Genomic DNA, 17,849 nt, shown 5'->3' on the forward strand with positions numbered 1-17,849 from the left:
ATAAGAAAAAAATCTATGTTTTAATATTTAATTTTTTATTTCTTATTGTCTTCAACTGAATTTACTGTCATTGATTAAATTATGTCATGATTTGCAATTGAGTTTACTGTTATTGATTAACTTTTCTAATATTTTAAGATTATGAGCATTCAACCAGATTTAACCCAAGAAAATAAGATAAGAGAATAAGAAAGAAATAAGGAAAAATTATAAATATGAATAAATAATAAGAAAAAATCACATGGCTATTGTTTTTATCCTCAATTGTTTTGCGTGTCACAAAGAGACTGAAAAAATTGAAGAAACACAACAAATTAAAGCAAAGAGAGTTCTAATTTGCTAAAATTGCGTTTACAGTATGCAAGTTTTTTTTTTTATATATATACTTCCAGTTGGTTAATAAAATTGTTTTTATTTACCAAAAAAAAAATTAGAAACACCTAATAATTTAAACAAGTAATTAGTAGTAACCGGTACATAGGGGTTTTTATGTATTAACTCAACAACTATGCAGAAAATGGTTATCAAAAGTGTGCTATTATTGGAAACTATAACTTACAATTGCAAAAGCTCTTAAAAATGGAAACCATACTTGCAAGTGACATAAGATACAAACACCCCAATGACTAGTATTATATGGATTATTAGTCTTACAACTATTTGAACACAATGCTTTAAAATAGTAATCCAATACTAATTACTATTACTAATACTAAATTTTTTAATCTTAGAGCCTGCTGCTGATAAAGGATCCCCAGCACCTCAAATATTGAAATTAATACAAAGATTGAAAAGCAGAAACAATCCAAGATTTTAAAGCATAGGTTACAATCTATTTCATTAATATTGCAAGATGTCTGCAGTGATAATTGGCTGATTAGAGTAGAGATAATTCCAAGAATCATTCATAAGAAAACCATCAGCCATATACTCAATTTGAGTATTGCCACTGTTGTTGGCAATGAAGAAACTGATGATTTGTGTTAAGGACTGAAATCTATTGCTAAGTTCAACCACTTGAGCTCTCAAGATTGAGTTTTCAGCTTCAACATTGAGGTAATGTTGGGTTGTGACATTCATAGTGGTCAAGATTTGGTTATTTTCTTTCCTATGATGGGCTAATTGGGACATAAGATCATCCAAATGTTTTTGTTTCCTCATTCTTGATCTTCGAGCCGATTCGCGGTTCGATATCATCCTCTTCCTTTTCCTCTGATCCATTAACCGTCGAACATCTTCTTCTGAGCCTGAGTTCTGAAATGTATATGAACCTGAACCTAATGATGTCCCACTTGATGAAGCCATGACCAAATATTTTTTTATGACCAAAACTTAGGAACAATAATAACAACGAAAAATGTTCAAAACTATCCTTGTCTTTTGGTAAATGATTTAAATTTACGCTTTTGATCCGTAAATACCTCCAACGTTATTTCAGGACTTAAAACTACCCCTACAAAAATTAGCAGGACACAAAATAGTGATTTGATGCAAATAAAGAGTACTAATATGAATGTGAAACTTAATTGTAATATGAATAATTCTTATTTAGAGGAAATTAATTATGAAATGCAGTAAAACCAATAGAGGAAAACAACTGAGAAAGATTGCACTAAATGAGTCCTGCGCCTATATGTGAAATTTATCATAAAACCAGAAAGGAGGAGTTCAGTGAGAATTGCAGACATGAATTTCAAAGATTAGAAATATTAAGTTTAGCATCAAGATTTGCTCAAAAACCCCAGATGATTCTGAGGCACAAATTTCAAACTTTTATTTATGTTGCTCTTAAATCTTGAAAATAAAAACAAAAATTTTAAGGAGATTAAGACCAGAACAAGAAACAAGTAAAAAGTGAGGCTTTGAAACAGAAAAGAAGCAGAGTTTATAGCTTGAAACTATGAAGAGAAAAGGTAGGAAAAAGAGAGAGGATTGTAGAGGTGATTTGGCTTGGGATTTTATAGCTGAAAAAGTGGGACAGCATCTGAAATTTTTTCCAGGGAAATTGTTTTAAAAAAAGGATTAATAATCAAGGGAAAATCAAGTGGAAATAAAATAGAAAGAAGTTTGGAATCTTTAGAGAAAAAGGGTGGGGTGTGGGGAAAAATATGATGGGACATGTGGGGTTGGAGAAGAAAACTCCACAACCGTCTAGATCCAGCTGGGGTGCAACATTGCTAGAGTGAGTTAAAAGTCTCAAAAGTGATAGTAGAAGTATTATTCCTAAATTTTCCTTATGTATACATCTGATTTTGGTTTAGAAACAACAAGTTAATAGTATTAATGAATGCAAGTATTTTTTTTTCGTAAATATTTACGCTAAATTAATGAATGCAAGTATTTTTTTTGGGTTTGCACTTAATAATGACTAATTTTGATTTGATATATAAATTAGATGTGAATAAATAATTATTTTATATTTTAAATAATTTGATTGTGTATATATTTTGTAGACGGTTAATGCATAAAACATAGCTCTGTTTTAAAAGGCATTTTTGGGGCGAGCCCCGGGGCGAGCCGTACCAAAAACGCCCCGGGGCGATGGTGTGGGGCGAAAGTCTCAAGAGTATGAGGCTGAATATGAGTCCATAATTGCAGGTCTCGAATTGGCTAAAAGCTTGGGGACCGAGGTGGTCGAAGCTAAGTATGACTCTCTCCTTATGGTAAATCAAGTCAACTGGACATTCGAAATAAAAGAGGAACAAATGCGAAGGTACTTTGAAAAATTACAGGTAACGCTGCATCGATTCAAGGAATGGACGTTACAACACGTACCCCGGGATCAAAACAGCAAAGCCGATGCTCTGGCTAACTTGGGGTCATCGGTTGATGACGATGAATTCAGCTTGGGAACGGTCGTAAAACTCATAAAATCAGTAGTGGAAGAAGGCCCTGTAACACCCCATAAATTTGGCTTAGGTGTGAATGTGTTAAATGAGTAGTAATGTTATATTTTGGATATGTGAAGTTCTATCGGTATTAGGGGTGACATGTGGGCCGGTCTGGGCTTGGGGCGTACGCCCGGGCGTTCGGGGCGTATGCCCTGGCGTTTAGGGCGTATTTTTTTAGTAAGGAGTAAGCCCGAGAGACTTTTTCAAATTAAAACAAAATTTGTTGAATTAGTCCTTCATATAATACCCAAATTCTCAAAAGTCAGTTTGGTAATTACCCAAAAGGTTTAAAAAGGAACTCAAAAGTATTAAATTTAAAAGTAAAGACCTTTTTATTGATTTAAGCCCTAATTCATGATTTTTTCAATTTTTTATCTTGTCTGCTAGTCTGCTAAATATCTCCCAAATGCAACGAATATTTAATTTTTTTTACAAATACAAAAAGAACTACATTTTTCTTCATAGCAGCAAATTCAAAGTTCAAATTGCAGGTTAATCATCCTTTTTGTTCCTCCATATAGAAAATTTTATTCTTTTAGACTTAAATTACTTGTGCTTGTAAGTAACGTATAATAGATTGTTTTGATTAGTTTTTTGTGGGGATGGAGCACATATATATATAGTTTTTCTTCAATTTTTATGTAATTTTACCTGTTTATAAATATTAACTGTCATTATATTATTTTATAAAATATTAAAAATTAAATACCTATGGGGCTTACGCCCCGCTGAGGCATATGTAAAACGCCCCGCCTTACGCCCATGCCTTTTAAAACACTAAAACATAGTACTCACTCTTTTCCGTTTCATGTCTAGTCCTCCTACTTTAAAATATTGTTTGGATGGTTGTATTACTATATCGTATTATTACTTTAAATACACTATTTATTTTGATTGCTATTTATATTTTTGTTGTATCGTATCGTTAAATCTATCGTTACATAACGATGAAAAGTGTCACTTTATAGAATGACGGATTCGATATGGTGGCCTCATTACCTTACTTTTTTCTCTCATATTGCCCTTCCTTATTATTGAATAATCATATTGTTTCATTTACCCTACTTTTTATGTAATAATTTCACTATGTATCCTATTTTTTTCTTAGTAAGATTGCAAGTTTATTCTTCATATTGTTGGTGTGTGACATTATAAAACGACGACAAGCGTTACAATCTATTCAAACGTTGTATTCAGCAAACAATATAATACAATGCAGTACAATACAATACAATACATTATGAATCGGCATGTAACAACCATCCAAATAACCCGTAAGATTTAAATTCATTTGAAATTAAATGTGCTAACTATCGTACTAGGAATCTTACAGTTATTTTCTTACGGTTAAAATGAAAAAAATAAAGAACAAGAAGTAAAGAAAGAAATGATTATTTTTCATGTTGTTCGTGACATAGTACATGACGAGCGTAAAATCGGTATATAAAACTTAGGCTCGCTAGTCAAAGATAGTATAATATTAAATCATCTCCACAAGGATTGATGTTCAGCTCAACACTATCCAGGATAATAAACCTTTGATTGATGTCATTATTGATTACTAAGAACACTAAGATTATCTATTGTAAGAAACTAATAGCACTTTAATGACTAAGTAGCAGCGATAGAATAACAGGATGAGAAGTAAGGGTTGTGACAAGATATGTGATCAACTATTGTTCTGCGTAACTCTAGGTTAAGTTCATTTTTAACTTCTATTGACTCCTTCAATTTCAACAGATGATTAGGCTACCTTAGGGATTCAAATTCTCCTTCCGAATGAATGAGAGTTCCCTTAATCAACCTAATAACAGGTCCTATGAACATATGCACAAATACATTGAATGAATGATCCTTGGAAGAACACCTCTCGATTATTCTTCTAAACTGGGTTAATTGATAACCCTCTAAGCTCCTTCGATTACCTAGAAAAGGCGTAAAATCAACCCACACAATATAGCACAATGCAATTTACAGCAACACTTCTCTTTTGATTAAAGTAAAACTACAATAAGCCTTGCAATTCAATTAATAGCTCATTGAATGAATTCGGGCAATTAACAAAAAGTAAAACCCAAAACCATAGTCAAATCACAACATTCGTCAATAACCCTAAGAAAGATTACTCCATAGTGGAGAAGTTATCCATCAGAAGAGTATTAGAAGAACAAGAAGACATTACAATTCCCAAAATCAAACCAACTTCAGTATTGAATGAATTGGATCAAGTATTTTGCGTTTTTGTTGCTTCCTTCAGTTTTTTCTCCCCCAAAAGTTGCTCTCTAAATCCAAGATACACTCTTTTTAGACGAGCTGGGCTTCATATAGGTCAAGAGGAGTCGCCTCCAAAATTATCAAAATAGGCTTGGGAAAGTTTTTCGGACTGGACATGCGCGGCCGCGCACCTGGGCAGGTGATCGCGCATATGGCCGCGCACCTTGGACAGTGGTCTGCTCTACTTGCATGCCCAGTGCGCGCTCGCACACCTGGGTGGTTTCCTGCTTACTTCTTCGTTTCTTTCGTTACGTGCACTATTGTCCGTTGATCCCCGAACACGATCCCAACTTAATTCATAGGCTTTTACTTAGACTTCAAAGCTCCAGAATAGCTCGAATTAGCTCCACAACCTCATCGTAACTCGAAATCACTCCTACAAAGCATAAAACACACACTCAGTGCAAAATAATACCATTTAAAGCTCAAACACTAGTAAAGTGCAGCAAATTAGAGTGCAATTAATGGCCTAAATATGCGATTATAGCCTACCATCAACATCCCATACTTCAACTTTTACACAGTTCATAACAATTTCAAGTGCTCATGAGAGGTATAAGGTTCAAATGAATGGTCAATTCAGACAAATGGGTAAAGCTTGTAATGTGAGTGCCAAAGAAATAGGATTACAGGCTCAAAGGGGTTAACTAAGATATAACAATTATGCGGGTAAAAGCATATAACTAGTTCAATAAAGAAATGCCCATATCACTTCCAAGATTGAATAAAACTACTATTTCGCTTTACAAACACACTTGGCAAGATCTAGATATTAAATGCAATGCAATGAATAATACAATTCTCACACACACATGGCACATACTCACTCAGGATCGGACTATCAAGACACTCTAGTCAAAGCAGTTAAGAAATGTTAAGATAATAAAGTTTAAGATACTTACACAAGAGTCAAAAACTGAGCCTAAGCATCACAACTAAAGAACTCACTATTCTCAAGGCATAATAGAGTCAATAGATATTGCCTTCCATCCAAAACATAGCTCAAGGTTCCTACTCCTAATCAAAATAAAAACTAACTACATCCGGTTCAATCAAAACCCTTGAAAAAGAACCGCGACACAAAGAAAAATCAAATGGGAGTTACTACACTACCTAACAAACGAAAACCTTTTTTTTCTTTCGACTTTAATCCCTCAAGAAACCCATCGAATGATATCCATCGTCGGAAAAAATTAAAAATTTTAAAATATTTATGAAATTTAATTTTTTTTTCTTTTTTTTTCAATTAAAGTACTACAACTAATAAAAACAAACTACAACTACTAAAAACAAAAGTCATGTACATACAACATACATATATCCCCCACCCCATACTTTAAATGGTGGCATGTCCCCATGACACGCAAAGAAAAATGCAAAGGTGGATAAAAACTCCCCTGATCAAGTTAGTCTGTGTCTGAGATAGTGTCGGGGTCCAGTTAACAAGCCCTGCCAAGTACACGTAGCCATGTCAAGATCCTTTTCTTGGATATGGCATTCTGTATGTCCAGTGCGTCCACTCGAGTACCCAAATCATTGACGGAAGTACGCATCTCTGCCATCTCCTACTCTAAAACGCTCATTCTCGTGTCACATCTGCCGCCTGCATTTCCCCAACACCCAGCTCATGCAGTGGAGAAGCAGCGACATCCTCACTGTGCTCCTCATTGCCCTCGTCAGGCGCATCAGATTCCTTACAATCTGCCTCAGTAGGTCCAACAAGTTTCTTCCAAATTACAACTTTATCAACCCAGAATTTTTGTTCGCGCTTGACCTTCCTATCCGTGGCCCTGTTTTTCGGCACCCGTGCCTCATGACATAACTGAGTGACTAATGAGGGGAAGAAGAACCCATACCTCTATACAGGACACTGAATGGTCATTTCGTCTTGAATGGCCTGAGCCACATCAAAATCGTGGCCATTGATGAAGCACCAAATCAGAGCAGTCCGGGGACCATTCACCTCAGTGGTGTTGCCTAAAGGCAGCTTGCGGTTATTAATGATGTACAACCAGTATTCACTTCAAAGGTAAGCAAAGCCGAGTGAAATGTGCCCCTCCTTTATTCACACTACCTCCTTCCCAGGTATACAAATGGTTGCAAAGAACGGGCACCACAGGTATGGTTCTCCACGGTGAGTGGCGTAGTAGTCACCTATATCAGGGTTTTCCACGTACTCCGGCAAATGATAGGCCCTTCGGATTGCCTCTTTGGAGAAGTCTACTCTCTTCCTCCGGACTGTGCAGACATGGTTTTCATGGTCTGGGCAGTTTGCATAAAACTCCCGAACAACCATTAAGTTTGCCTCATCAGGTTCTTCAAAGAATACCCCCAAGCCTCGCCTGACCAATTCATTATACATTCTTTGGCAGTCAGTCTGGAGAGATCCAATATCAATTCCCCTACCCGGTATATGCTTCTTGCTTGCCTTGTTTTGAAATCGTGCTTGGGCTTCCCAAAAGACGAACTTGTTCTGATCATATGGGCGAGCAAATGCTGAAGCTCGTGACCGGGATGAGCCCGCTTGACCACTTGTGAAGGCACCTATGGTTTTTTATATTTTAGATGGCGCCATAGTAGTTGTAACAAACTGCCAACTATTAGCTAATGAATCATTTGGCGAACCAAGCGGGGCTACTCAGACTTCACCTTCATACTTGGTCACAAAATTACACCCTCAATCTCATTGTGGCATTTATACAAACACTTAACATGCACGGCTGGTCCTAACCACCCCACACAACAATATTAGCCCTACTGAGACTAAGGATACACCAATGTCACAGCTAGCCACTATATGATCAGTATCCATGGTTAAACTCGTCTTCCACCCCACAAGAAAAGGAAACAAAAATAAAAATCTGCTATAACACAAGCAAAATAAAATACAATAAACTAAGAAAAGAGAGAGAGAAAGCATCTCACTTACCTGAGGGAACTCGGAAGAGAAAACTCGTGAGGTTGGGTGAAGGGAGGAGAGGAGGGGGTGGTGTGGTGTGGTGTTGTGTTTCTTACAGAGATGAGATGAGAGAAGGGGGAAGGGCGAGTTAGGGTTGTTTAGTGTAGGGGAGAGAAAGGGGGAAATTGTAGAATTGGGGGTTTTGAGCAGGGGGTCCTAAATTAGAAGGAAAAAGGAAAAAAAACTTACCTCGTGCGCGGCCGTGCAAGTAAGGCAGTACACTGGTGAAAGTGCGCGGTCAGGTGTGCGGTCATCCCTTCAGTTGCGCGGTCGCGCACGTTTTGCATCGTATGACGTTGCCTGTTGCACGACCAAATGCGCGAGGTCCCCTCCCCCCCCCCAGGTGCGCGGCCGCACACAGATACATTCAAAAGGTGCCTTTTAGACATATTTATTCCTACTTTCCACAACATCTACCTTCCTACACCTACCATATCATAATATATATTAATTTCTATTTATTCTACACTATAAATAAAAGTGAAAAATCTAATTAATAGAAGAGTTAGAAGTAGTTCTGAGTTATAGTCGTCAACTTGACTTAATCGGGCATCCTCAACTGATTTTGATGCTCGAGGATTGATGAGCAAATCCTCCAACAAGATGCGGTTTTAATATGTGCCTATTTACTTTGAAACTTTCCGTTTCGTCCTGGTTCTGGATCTCTATTGCCCTATTTGGTGATACACGTTTCACCACATATGGTCCCGTCCATCTAGACTTAAATTTTTCGGGGAACAATCTGAGTTTACTATTGTACAGTAAGACTCTGTCCCTTTTATGAAACTCCTTAGGCTTAATCAAACTATCATGCCACTTTTTAGTATTTTCTTTGAAAATCCGCGTATTTTCATACGCGTCCAGTCTAAACTTCTCCAATGCATTCATCTGCGCCAACTTGTGTTCACCTGCAGGACTAAGATCAAGATTAAGCATCTTAATTACCCAATAAGCTTTATGTTCTATCTCAACAGGTAGGTGACACGATTTTTCATACACTACTTTGAACGGTGAAGTCCTTATGGTTGTTTTGAACGCAGTTCTGTATGCCCATAGAGCTTCTTCCAACTTTACCGACCAATCCTTACGAGAAGCACTAACTGTCTTTTCAAGAATTCGTTTAAGTTCACGGTTAGCCACTTCGACTTGTCCACTAGTCTGGGCATGGTACGAGGTTCTTGTTTTGTGTGTGACCCCATACTTGAACAGCAGTGTGGCAAACTGCTTGTTCACAAAGTGTGACCCATTGTCACTGATAATCACTCTAGGTGTCCCAAAGTGGGTAAAGATGTTTTTCCTTAAGAATTCACACATCACCCGTGCATCATTGGTCCTAGTAGGGATTGCTTTGACCCACTTAGAGACGTAGTCAATAGCTACTAAGATATACTCATAGTATAGTATTAAATCATCTCCACATGGATTGGTTTAAGTAATATTCTAATAAATCTTCAGCTCAACACTATCCAAGATAATAAACCTTCGATTGATGTCATTATTGACTACTAAGAAAACTAAGATTATCCATTGTAAGAAAATAATGGCACTTTAATGAGTAAGTAGCAACGATAGAATAACAGGATGAGAAGTAAGTGTTGTGACAGGATATGTGATCAACTATTGTTCTGGGTAACTCTAGGTTAAGTTCATTCTTAACTTGTATTGACTACTTCGATTTCAACAGATGATTAGGCTACCTTAGGGATTCAAATTCTCCTTCCGAATAAATGAGAGTTCCCTTAATCAACCTAATAACAGGTCCTATGAACATATGCACAAATACATTGAATGAATGATCCTTGGAAGAACACCTCTCGATTATTCTTCTAAACTGGGTTAATTGATAACTCTCTAAACTCCTTCGATTACCTAGAAAAGGCGTAAAATCAACCCACACAATATAGCACAATGCAATTTGCAGCAACATTTCTCTTTCGACTAAAGTAAAACCACAATAAGCCTTGCAATTCAATTAATAGTTCATTCAATAAATTCGGGCAATTAACAGAGAGTAAAATCCAAAACCATAGTCAAATCACAACATCCATCAATAACCCTAAGAAAGATTACTACATAGTGGAGAAGTTATCCATCACAAGAGTATTAGAAGAACAAGAAAACATTACAATTCCCAAAATCAAACCAACTTCTGTATTGAATGAATTGGATCAAGTATTTTGCATTTCCGTTGCTTCCTTCCGTCTTTTCTCCCCTAAAAGTTACTCTACAAATCCAAGATACCCTCTTTTTAGACGAGCTGGTCTTCATATAGGTCAAGAGAAGTCGTCTCCGAAATTACCAAAATAGGATTGGGAAAGTTTTCCAGACTAGACATGCACGGCCACGCACCTGGGCAGGTGATCGCGCATATGGCCGCGCACTTTGGACAGTGTTCTGCTCTACTTGCGCGCCCAGTGCGCGTTCGTGCACCTAGGTATTTTCCTGCTCACTTCTTCATTTCTTTCGTTACGTGCACTATTGTCCGTTGATCCCTGAACACCATCCCAACTTACTCCATGGGCTTTTACTCAGACTTTAAAACTCCAGAATAGCTCGAATTAGCTCAACAACCTCATCGTAACTCGGAATCGCTCCTACAAAGCATAAAACACACACTCAGTGTAAAATAATATCATTTAAAGCTCAAACACTAGTTAAGTGTAATAAATTAGAGTGTAATTAATGACCAAAATATACAATTATAGCCTACCATCGGTACAACATTAATATATAGGTAAAAGAAACAAGAATCTCTTATCATTCTAGCTAGGTGAAAGAGTATCCTAATCGTCCCCAAAGTTTTCAGATGCACAACTCTTAGAAAAAGGTTTCCCCAACCTTGTCACATTCCCACTAAACCAAACTAACTAAGTTGTCCTCTTTTACATTTTCATCATTGTTTTCTTACTCTATGAGTTGTTTGATACGCGAACTAAATTATCTCGGAATTATAGTCCTGAAATTATAATTATGGGATTAATTTTTCACCTGGGAGGTTGGATAAAATAATCTCAAGTTTGATGGGACAACGTGGAATATCCGGGATTAAGTTTAGGATTAAATTTATACTATGTTTGGTGGATGGTATAAATTATCTTAGGATAAATTTATACCGTCAACCAAACACAGTATAAATTTAATATCACACTTTACTCCGCCTTATCCCACGTACATGCGAATTTAGGGAGGCGGTCCTTCGCCGAAAAATTACACAGTACTACATATAGGGCAAATTTTGTTTACACCTCTATATATTATATTATGAATACTCTTGACATAGCTCAAAAGCATAGCTTAGTGGTCAAATGAGTTCAAAATATTTGTGAGGTTGTTGGTTCAATTTCCATTGGCAATAGTCTCTTTTAACTTTTTTAACGTTTTCTTTTTTGAACTCACTTAGTGAAAATCCTGACTCCACCACTGGTCTCACCTTGTCCTGCGTACTAAACAACCCCTTAACAGTACTATAAACGATTTTTCATACAATTAATGAATTTTAACCTCTAATAACACATTATCATAATTTAATTTACCGTATTATAAAATACTGTTTGTCTAAATATTCACACGTAATTACCTAATAAGTGTACAAAGAACTTAAATTCTTTCTTTTAGGTTAACTACAAGATTGGGTGTTATATAGATAATCACTAATACCCTTGCATTTAGTGCTTTTTCGATAATTAACCATCATTTATACTGACTTTAGGTGCATGATTATCGTTCATATGCCCAATAGGAGACATATGATGGCAAAGATGGATATAAAAAAAAACACACGTATTGAAAAAATTATAGTGACAGACGGGCAAATTTAGGCCATTTTTATGTTACACGTGAACCTATGATCTTTCCGGCAAACAAGTATTTCATGTATAGAATTCATAAACAATAACAACAACAACCCAGTATAATCCTACTAGTGGGGTCTGGGGAGAGTAGTGTGTATGCAGACCTTATCCCTACCCTGGGGTAGAGAGACTGTTTCCAAATGACCCTCGGCATCCTTCTCTCCAAGAACTCCCCACCTTGCTCGAGACTGTTTCCAAATGACCTTCGGCATCCTTCTCTCCAAGAACTCCCCACCTTACTCTTGGGGTGACTCGAACTCACAACCTCTTGGTTGGAAGTGGAGGGTACTTACCATCAGAGCAACCCATCTTGTCTAATGTATAGAATTCATAAAGTTAACCTAATATTATATGTTATCACCCTTGCTTCAAAATGGTTGAATGGTGCACCGAGTTAATTTTGAGTTATTTATCCAAAGGAACATGAATTGATTTTCACTTATAGTACTACTTTGTTTTTTCTTTTTAAGTGGTACAATCATGTTCTAAAAATTCTAGATGACGACAGAAAGCCTCAAGTTTGAAGCCATTTGAAAAAATTAGGAACGTGAAGTTGAAGCCATGGTCTGAAGCCTTTTCATGTTCACTGCCCAGTTGAGTGAATCATGAGCATTAATTCTGGCAAATTTCTTAACCAATAATTTTTTTCTTTTTTTCAAAACAATGGATTTTCTCACAAAACTACCTAGGGTATTTGCTTTACCGTTGTTATACTTTTTTTTCTTGCTTATTTCCTTAACAACTGCAAAAATCTCAGATTATGTACGGACTGTTGCTGGTAAATGGGTCATTCCATGTGCAGACCACTTAGATTCCTTCTGATTTCTGAGGCATATTGCAGGAATCGGAGATATAACACTGCTACTCTTTTCTTTGACGGTGCCACTGCCCACTAGTATTAAAATGGCTTAATTAGTTCTAATACCTTGTCTTAATTAAAGAATGAGATTAATGAACTTCTTAACTATGCATCAATAGTGTCGGATCTAACGATGAACTTGCAGGTTCGGCAGAACTAATGATTCACTATCCATCTTATATAAATGTGAAAAACCAGTATAGATGAAATTCATCCTACATTTTAGAATCAACACTTTTAATTCAGAGCTTCAGAATCTGTTACTATGTATAAATGAAGGTGTATTAACTCTAGATCTAGGAGATTATATGGAACTTGCATAAGTGATAACAGGAGTATGTTTTTGCCGTTAAAAGATTTATTGCAACAAAATTAAAGAATAAAAAACATTTTAAATAATGCAGCAGTCCTCGTTGTAAAAAATGTTTTTGCCTGCTTATCTCGAAGGTCGAAATTAAAGGTGCCTATCAATAAGGTCGTAATCCTATCACGAATATTAGGTCACTTATCAATAGTCTTGCAATTAAATAAAGTGTTAAGGGGTGGCTGTCTTGCTGAAGGCTCTTTGACCACAAATTTCACAGTTAAAAGAAGCCAAGTTTCTTTTTAACCAAAAGTATTTTTTTATTTTCAAAAAGTAATTTTTCCTAAAATTAAGGTATTATTGGCCAAGCTTTTAAAAAAAATAAAATTGAGTAGAAGCAGAAACCGTTTTTGAGAATCAGAAAAAAAAAAAAAAAGTTTCTCCCTAGAAATACTTTTTCGAAAATTTGAGAAAAATACACTTAAAAAGCATTGTTTTAAAACTTAGTCAAACACTAATTACTATTCAAATGTACTTTTTAAAATTAATTAGTCAAACACAAACCGTTCCTCATCAAAAATACTTTTTTTTTTAAAACAAGTTAATTTTAAAAGTTTGGTCAAACACACTATATAAGTTGGGTTAAACACTATCATCAGAGTATATAAATTTATGTTATACTCCCTCCGTTCACTTTTACTTGTCCACTATTGACTTTGCACGCCTCTTAAAAAATAATAAATGAAGCGTATAATTTACCATGATACTCATATTAATTAATGCATATCTTTAATAGATTTGAAAAAATAATTTGAAATAAGTAATTAATACAGTGGTTATAATAGAAAAAAATAAATTGTCTCCTATTGATATACTAAAAGTGACAAATAAAAATAAAAATTTATTTTTAAAATATTGAACAAGTAAATGTGAACGGACGTGCACAAATTGCGAGAAAGTTATAACGTTACTTTGCATGAAAAGCTGTGGCCATAGTAGGTAGAAACAAGGATCACACATGGTAGGACAGTCTCACTAATATTCCAAGGTAAATTTGAACGATAAATTACTATATTTTCAAACTGAAATCAGAATATCTGGCTACTGTTGCTTAGTGGCCTGGTGGATGAGTTTGTAACCACACGCACGTACGTTTCATAAATTAAATTCTAAGCAAAAGTGTCCCAGTTTGATAATATATAAAAATTTATTTACATTATCAGACTATTTAAAACAAGAAGTTTGGTAATTGTAATGAAGTCGGATATTCAAAATATCGGTTTGGTCAGTTACAAGAGAAGTACTACCATTTGTCACATGATGGTCTAAGGCTCTACGTTCTTCTCCTTTTTCTTTTTTTCGTTTTCTAACTATAAATAACTTCAATTATTAGAAAATGCCATAGTATTTAAATCCGTAAATATGCTACTAATGATTTATAATTCTTAATCTTCTTTTTTTCTAAACAGATAAGTTAGCACATAAGGAAACTATAATATTTGTTTGTCTTAAAAGGAGGGATTGGACCCATCATTGCGACGTAAATAGAAATTCAAATGAAAATTGGCTTCAAATTAGTTTGTACGGTCAAGCCGCCAAGATAAGGTAGGGAATTGGTAATGGTCAACATAATACCTCGTATCTACTGTTAGAAAATCGAAGTACATCCTATTGGAAGTCTTTTGTCCTCCCCCACAGTTTTTTATTGTTTCTAAACATATAGTTAGTTAAACACAAGTAATTTAATTAATAACTTAAACTTTTAACGAAGATGATGAGAAGATCTTTTTATATTCTTTATATGGTTTTGAGTAATTCTTATCTGGTAAACTATGCCTAAAGTCAATAAAACACTTTCACGAAGAAATTATGACGAAAGTCAAAACATCAAATATCGTGATTCAAATACTATTTTTTATATTTAAAATAAAATAAAAAAGGTACTATCCTTAGATATATTTAAGAAATATCTTAAAAATAGAAATAAAATATATTTTAACTTGTCAAACAATAATCATCATAATAATAATGATGATTTTATATATCCTTTTCAATTATATTCGTAACCTCTCATTTATTTTTCATATCCCTGTCAGTATGGATATAGTTTATATTAGCTACGGGTTCAATTACCTATTCGTCTTTTGCTTGTCATTGGATTGGAAGCCGCGGGCTATGCCTTCTTGCATGTGTAGTTGGCCTTGCTTGCTTAGTGCGGCCTCTGGCTTATTAAGAAGCATATAAATGACATACTAAGCAGAAGCGTATAGACAAAGGGAAAGAGGCTTCGATAAATGAGCTTAAGAGATGATTAAAAACCCAATTTGATATGAAAGATTTAGGAGACTCAAAGTCTCTTCTAGAGATTAAAGTGATGAGGTTGCAAAGAGTTTTGGAACCTAGTGCAAGTATTAGCATTATTAATGCTATATTAGCATATAGCATATATTAATATAGCATATGTTAATATAGCATTAATATGTATACATATGTTGTTGTTGCTAAAACTTAAATATTAATATAGCACTACATCTTATAGAACTATACACTTTGTTTTTAAATGTGTTATAGTAAGTTTTAATCGAATATAATTGAATTTTCAATTGATCCACTAATGAAGTATCCGAGCAAAGTACTAATAAGGTGATCGAGAATAAAATATTCAAGATTATGTGTGTATGCGCGCATATATATATATATATATATATATATATATATATATATATATATATATATATATATATATATATGTGTGTGTGTGTGTGTGTGTGTGTGTGTGTGTGTAAATTCAAAATTAATTAAATATTAAATATTATAATTTAGGATTTTAAATCGATAAAATATTATATACATATATGTATAGTGTCCATATAAAAGTAATTTAAACACACACATACACACACATATATCAATTAAGTATTAAATATTATTTATTTAAAATTTACTTGTATAAAGTCGGTCGGTATGTTTATTAAATTAATATTTTAAAAAAATTAAAATTGAAATACCGATCGAATTCGGTCAGTATTTGTGAGGTCAAACGGTCAAATATTATTTTAACAATTCCGACCGAAATCGGGCGAAATTCGGTCGGAAATCTATCAATTAGACCAGACCAGACAGGTTTCTTCCCTATTTTCATCTTTTCACTCTCTCTCTTCTATTTCCCTTCCATCTTCCTTCTCCACGGATTTTTGGCCTAATCCCACCCAAAATCAAGTCACCCAACCCCCAAACAACGAAGCCTCATCTCATCTCTCTCACGCCTAAGCCCCCAGCCGCCGCCACCACTGTTCCGCGCCTCCACCACCACCACTGCTGCACCGCCACCACCACCACCACCATGTTGCCTCCTCGGCGGCACCACCACTGCCATTGTTGTTCAAGGTTAGTAATCTACCTTATTAGCTTTTTAATTTTAAATTTTTGGAATATAATTTTATGCAATTATTTAGGGTTTTTGTCTATTTAGGATTTTTGTGACTAAATAGGGTTTTTGAACTACATTAGATTTAGATTTAGAATTGAACTACCTAAAATTATAAATTTTTTAGGGTTTTTTGTTTGAACTACATTAGATTTAGAATAAAGGTATAAATTATGAACTACTTTAAATTTTGAACTTATGATTCTTAATAGAATTCAAATTAATACATTTAAATTATTTAATGTATAAATTAATTTAAGGTATAAACTATGAACTTAAGGTATAAATAACGAACTACCTTAAGTTATGAACTTATGGTTCTTAATATAACTCAAATTAATGCATTTAAATTATTTAATATATAAATTATGAACTACAATATCAATTAATCTAATTGAGTTAGTCTAATTGAATGGCTTAACTAATTCATTATCTAGCGAGTCTAATTATATGATTAATGATAGGGTTAGAACAATAAATTGCAAGGATAAATCAATCTTATTATATGAACTTTTAAATAAATTATATCATACTTAAAATAAATTACAAGGATATATTAAGCTAGTTCTCAATCTAATACTAAGTGTAACGATACAATCTAAGCTAATTGAATTCATTTATATATATATATATATATATATGAACTTTCAAATTAATATAACATGCAATTTATTTGTTCTCTATATAGATAGAATATCGTAGTTGGATGTGTAATAGGAATTATCCTAATCGTCGATTTTTGACTGAGAAATTTATAGAATGGGTTAATGAATTTATTAGGCATGCAATGTCACTTGAACCATTTCAAATCGGAGGGATGATTAGGTGTCCTTGTGTGAAGTGCAAGTGTTTGCATTTTTTTTGGTTCAGAGGATGTTAAGACTCTTCTTTATAAAAAAGGGTTTATGGATAATTATTTTGTGGGGACTAGTCATGTAGAGGTTGATGGTAGTGATGGTGTATTTCATAACATAGTTGTTGGTGAAAGTAGTAGGTCGGTGGGGAATAACGTTCAACTTCCTAGATACCATGAAATGGTTGCGGATGCTTTTGGGATGCACTTCGAGTTTGAACCCCATGAAAGTGTTGAACAAGTTCCTAACGAAGAGGCAAAATATTTTTATGATCAGTTAGAGGCCTCGAGTCGTCCACTAAGTGAAGGGAGTATGCACTCTCAGTTGTCTGTTGCGGTTAGATTATTAAGTATCAAATCAGATACCAATATTTCTCAAGCGGAAATGGATTCTTTCATTGGCCTTATGAGTGAACTAGTTGACCGAACTT

The 17,849-nt window shown here is 34.7% G+C and overlaps 1 protein-coding gene across 1 annotated transcript; it reads right to left on the reverse strand.

Annotated features, from left to right (window-relative positions):
* Window positions 1-533: 533 nt before the first annotated feature.
* LOC104114464 (bZIP transcription factor 11-like) lies at window positions 534-1,986 on the reverse strand. Its single transcript, XM_033660839.2, has one exon. It carries the CDS (start codon window positions 1,303-1,305, stop codon window positions 841-843), a length of 465 nt encoding a protein of 154 aa, XP_033516730.1. The 5' UTR covers window positions 1,306-1,986; the 3' UTR covers window positions 534-840.
* Between the last annotated feature and the right edge of the window lie 15,863 nt (window positions 1,987-17,849).

Source organism: Nicotiana tomentosiformis, chromosome 10 (genome assembly GCF_000390325.3).
Source record: "Nicotiana tomentosiformis chromosome 10, ASM39032v3, whole genome shotgun sequence".
Classification (NCBI taxonomy): Eukaryota; Viridiplantae; Streptophyta; class Magnoliopsida; order Solanales; family Solanaceae; genus Nicotiana; species Nicotiana tomentosiformis.

Excerpts from the sequence above, each read along its gene's own strand:
- LOC104114464 (XM_033660839.2), bottom strand. The coding sequence starts at position 1,305 with ATGGCTTCATCAAGTGGGACATCATTAGGTTCAGGTTCATATACATTT.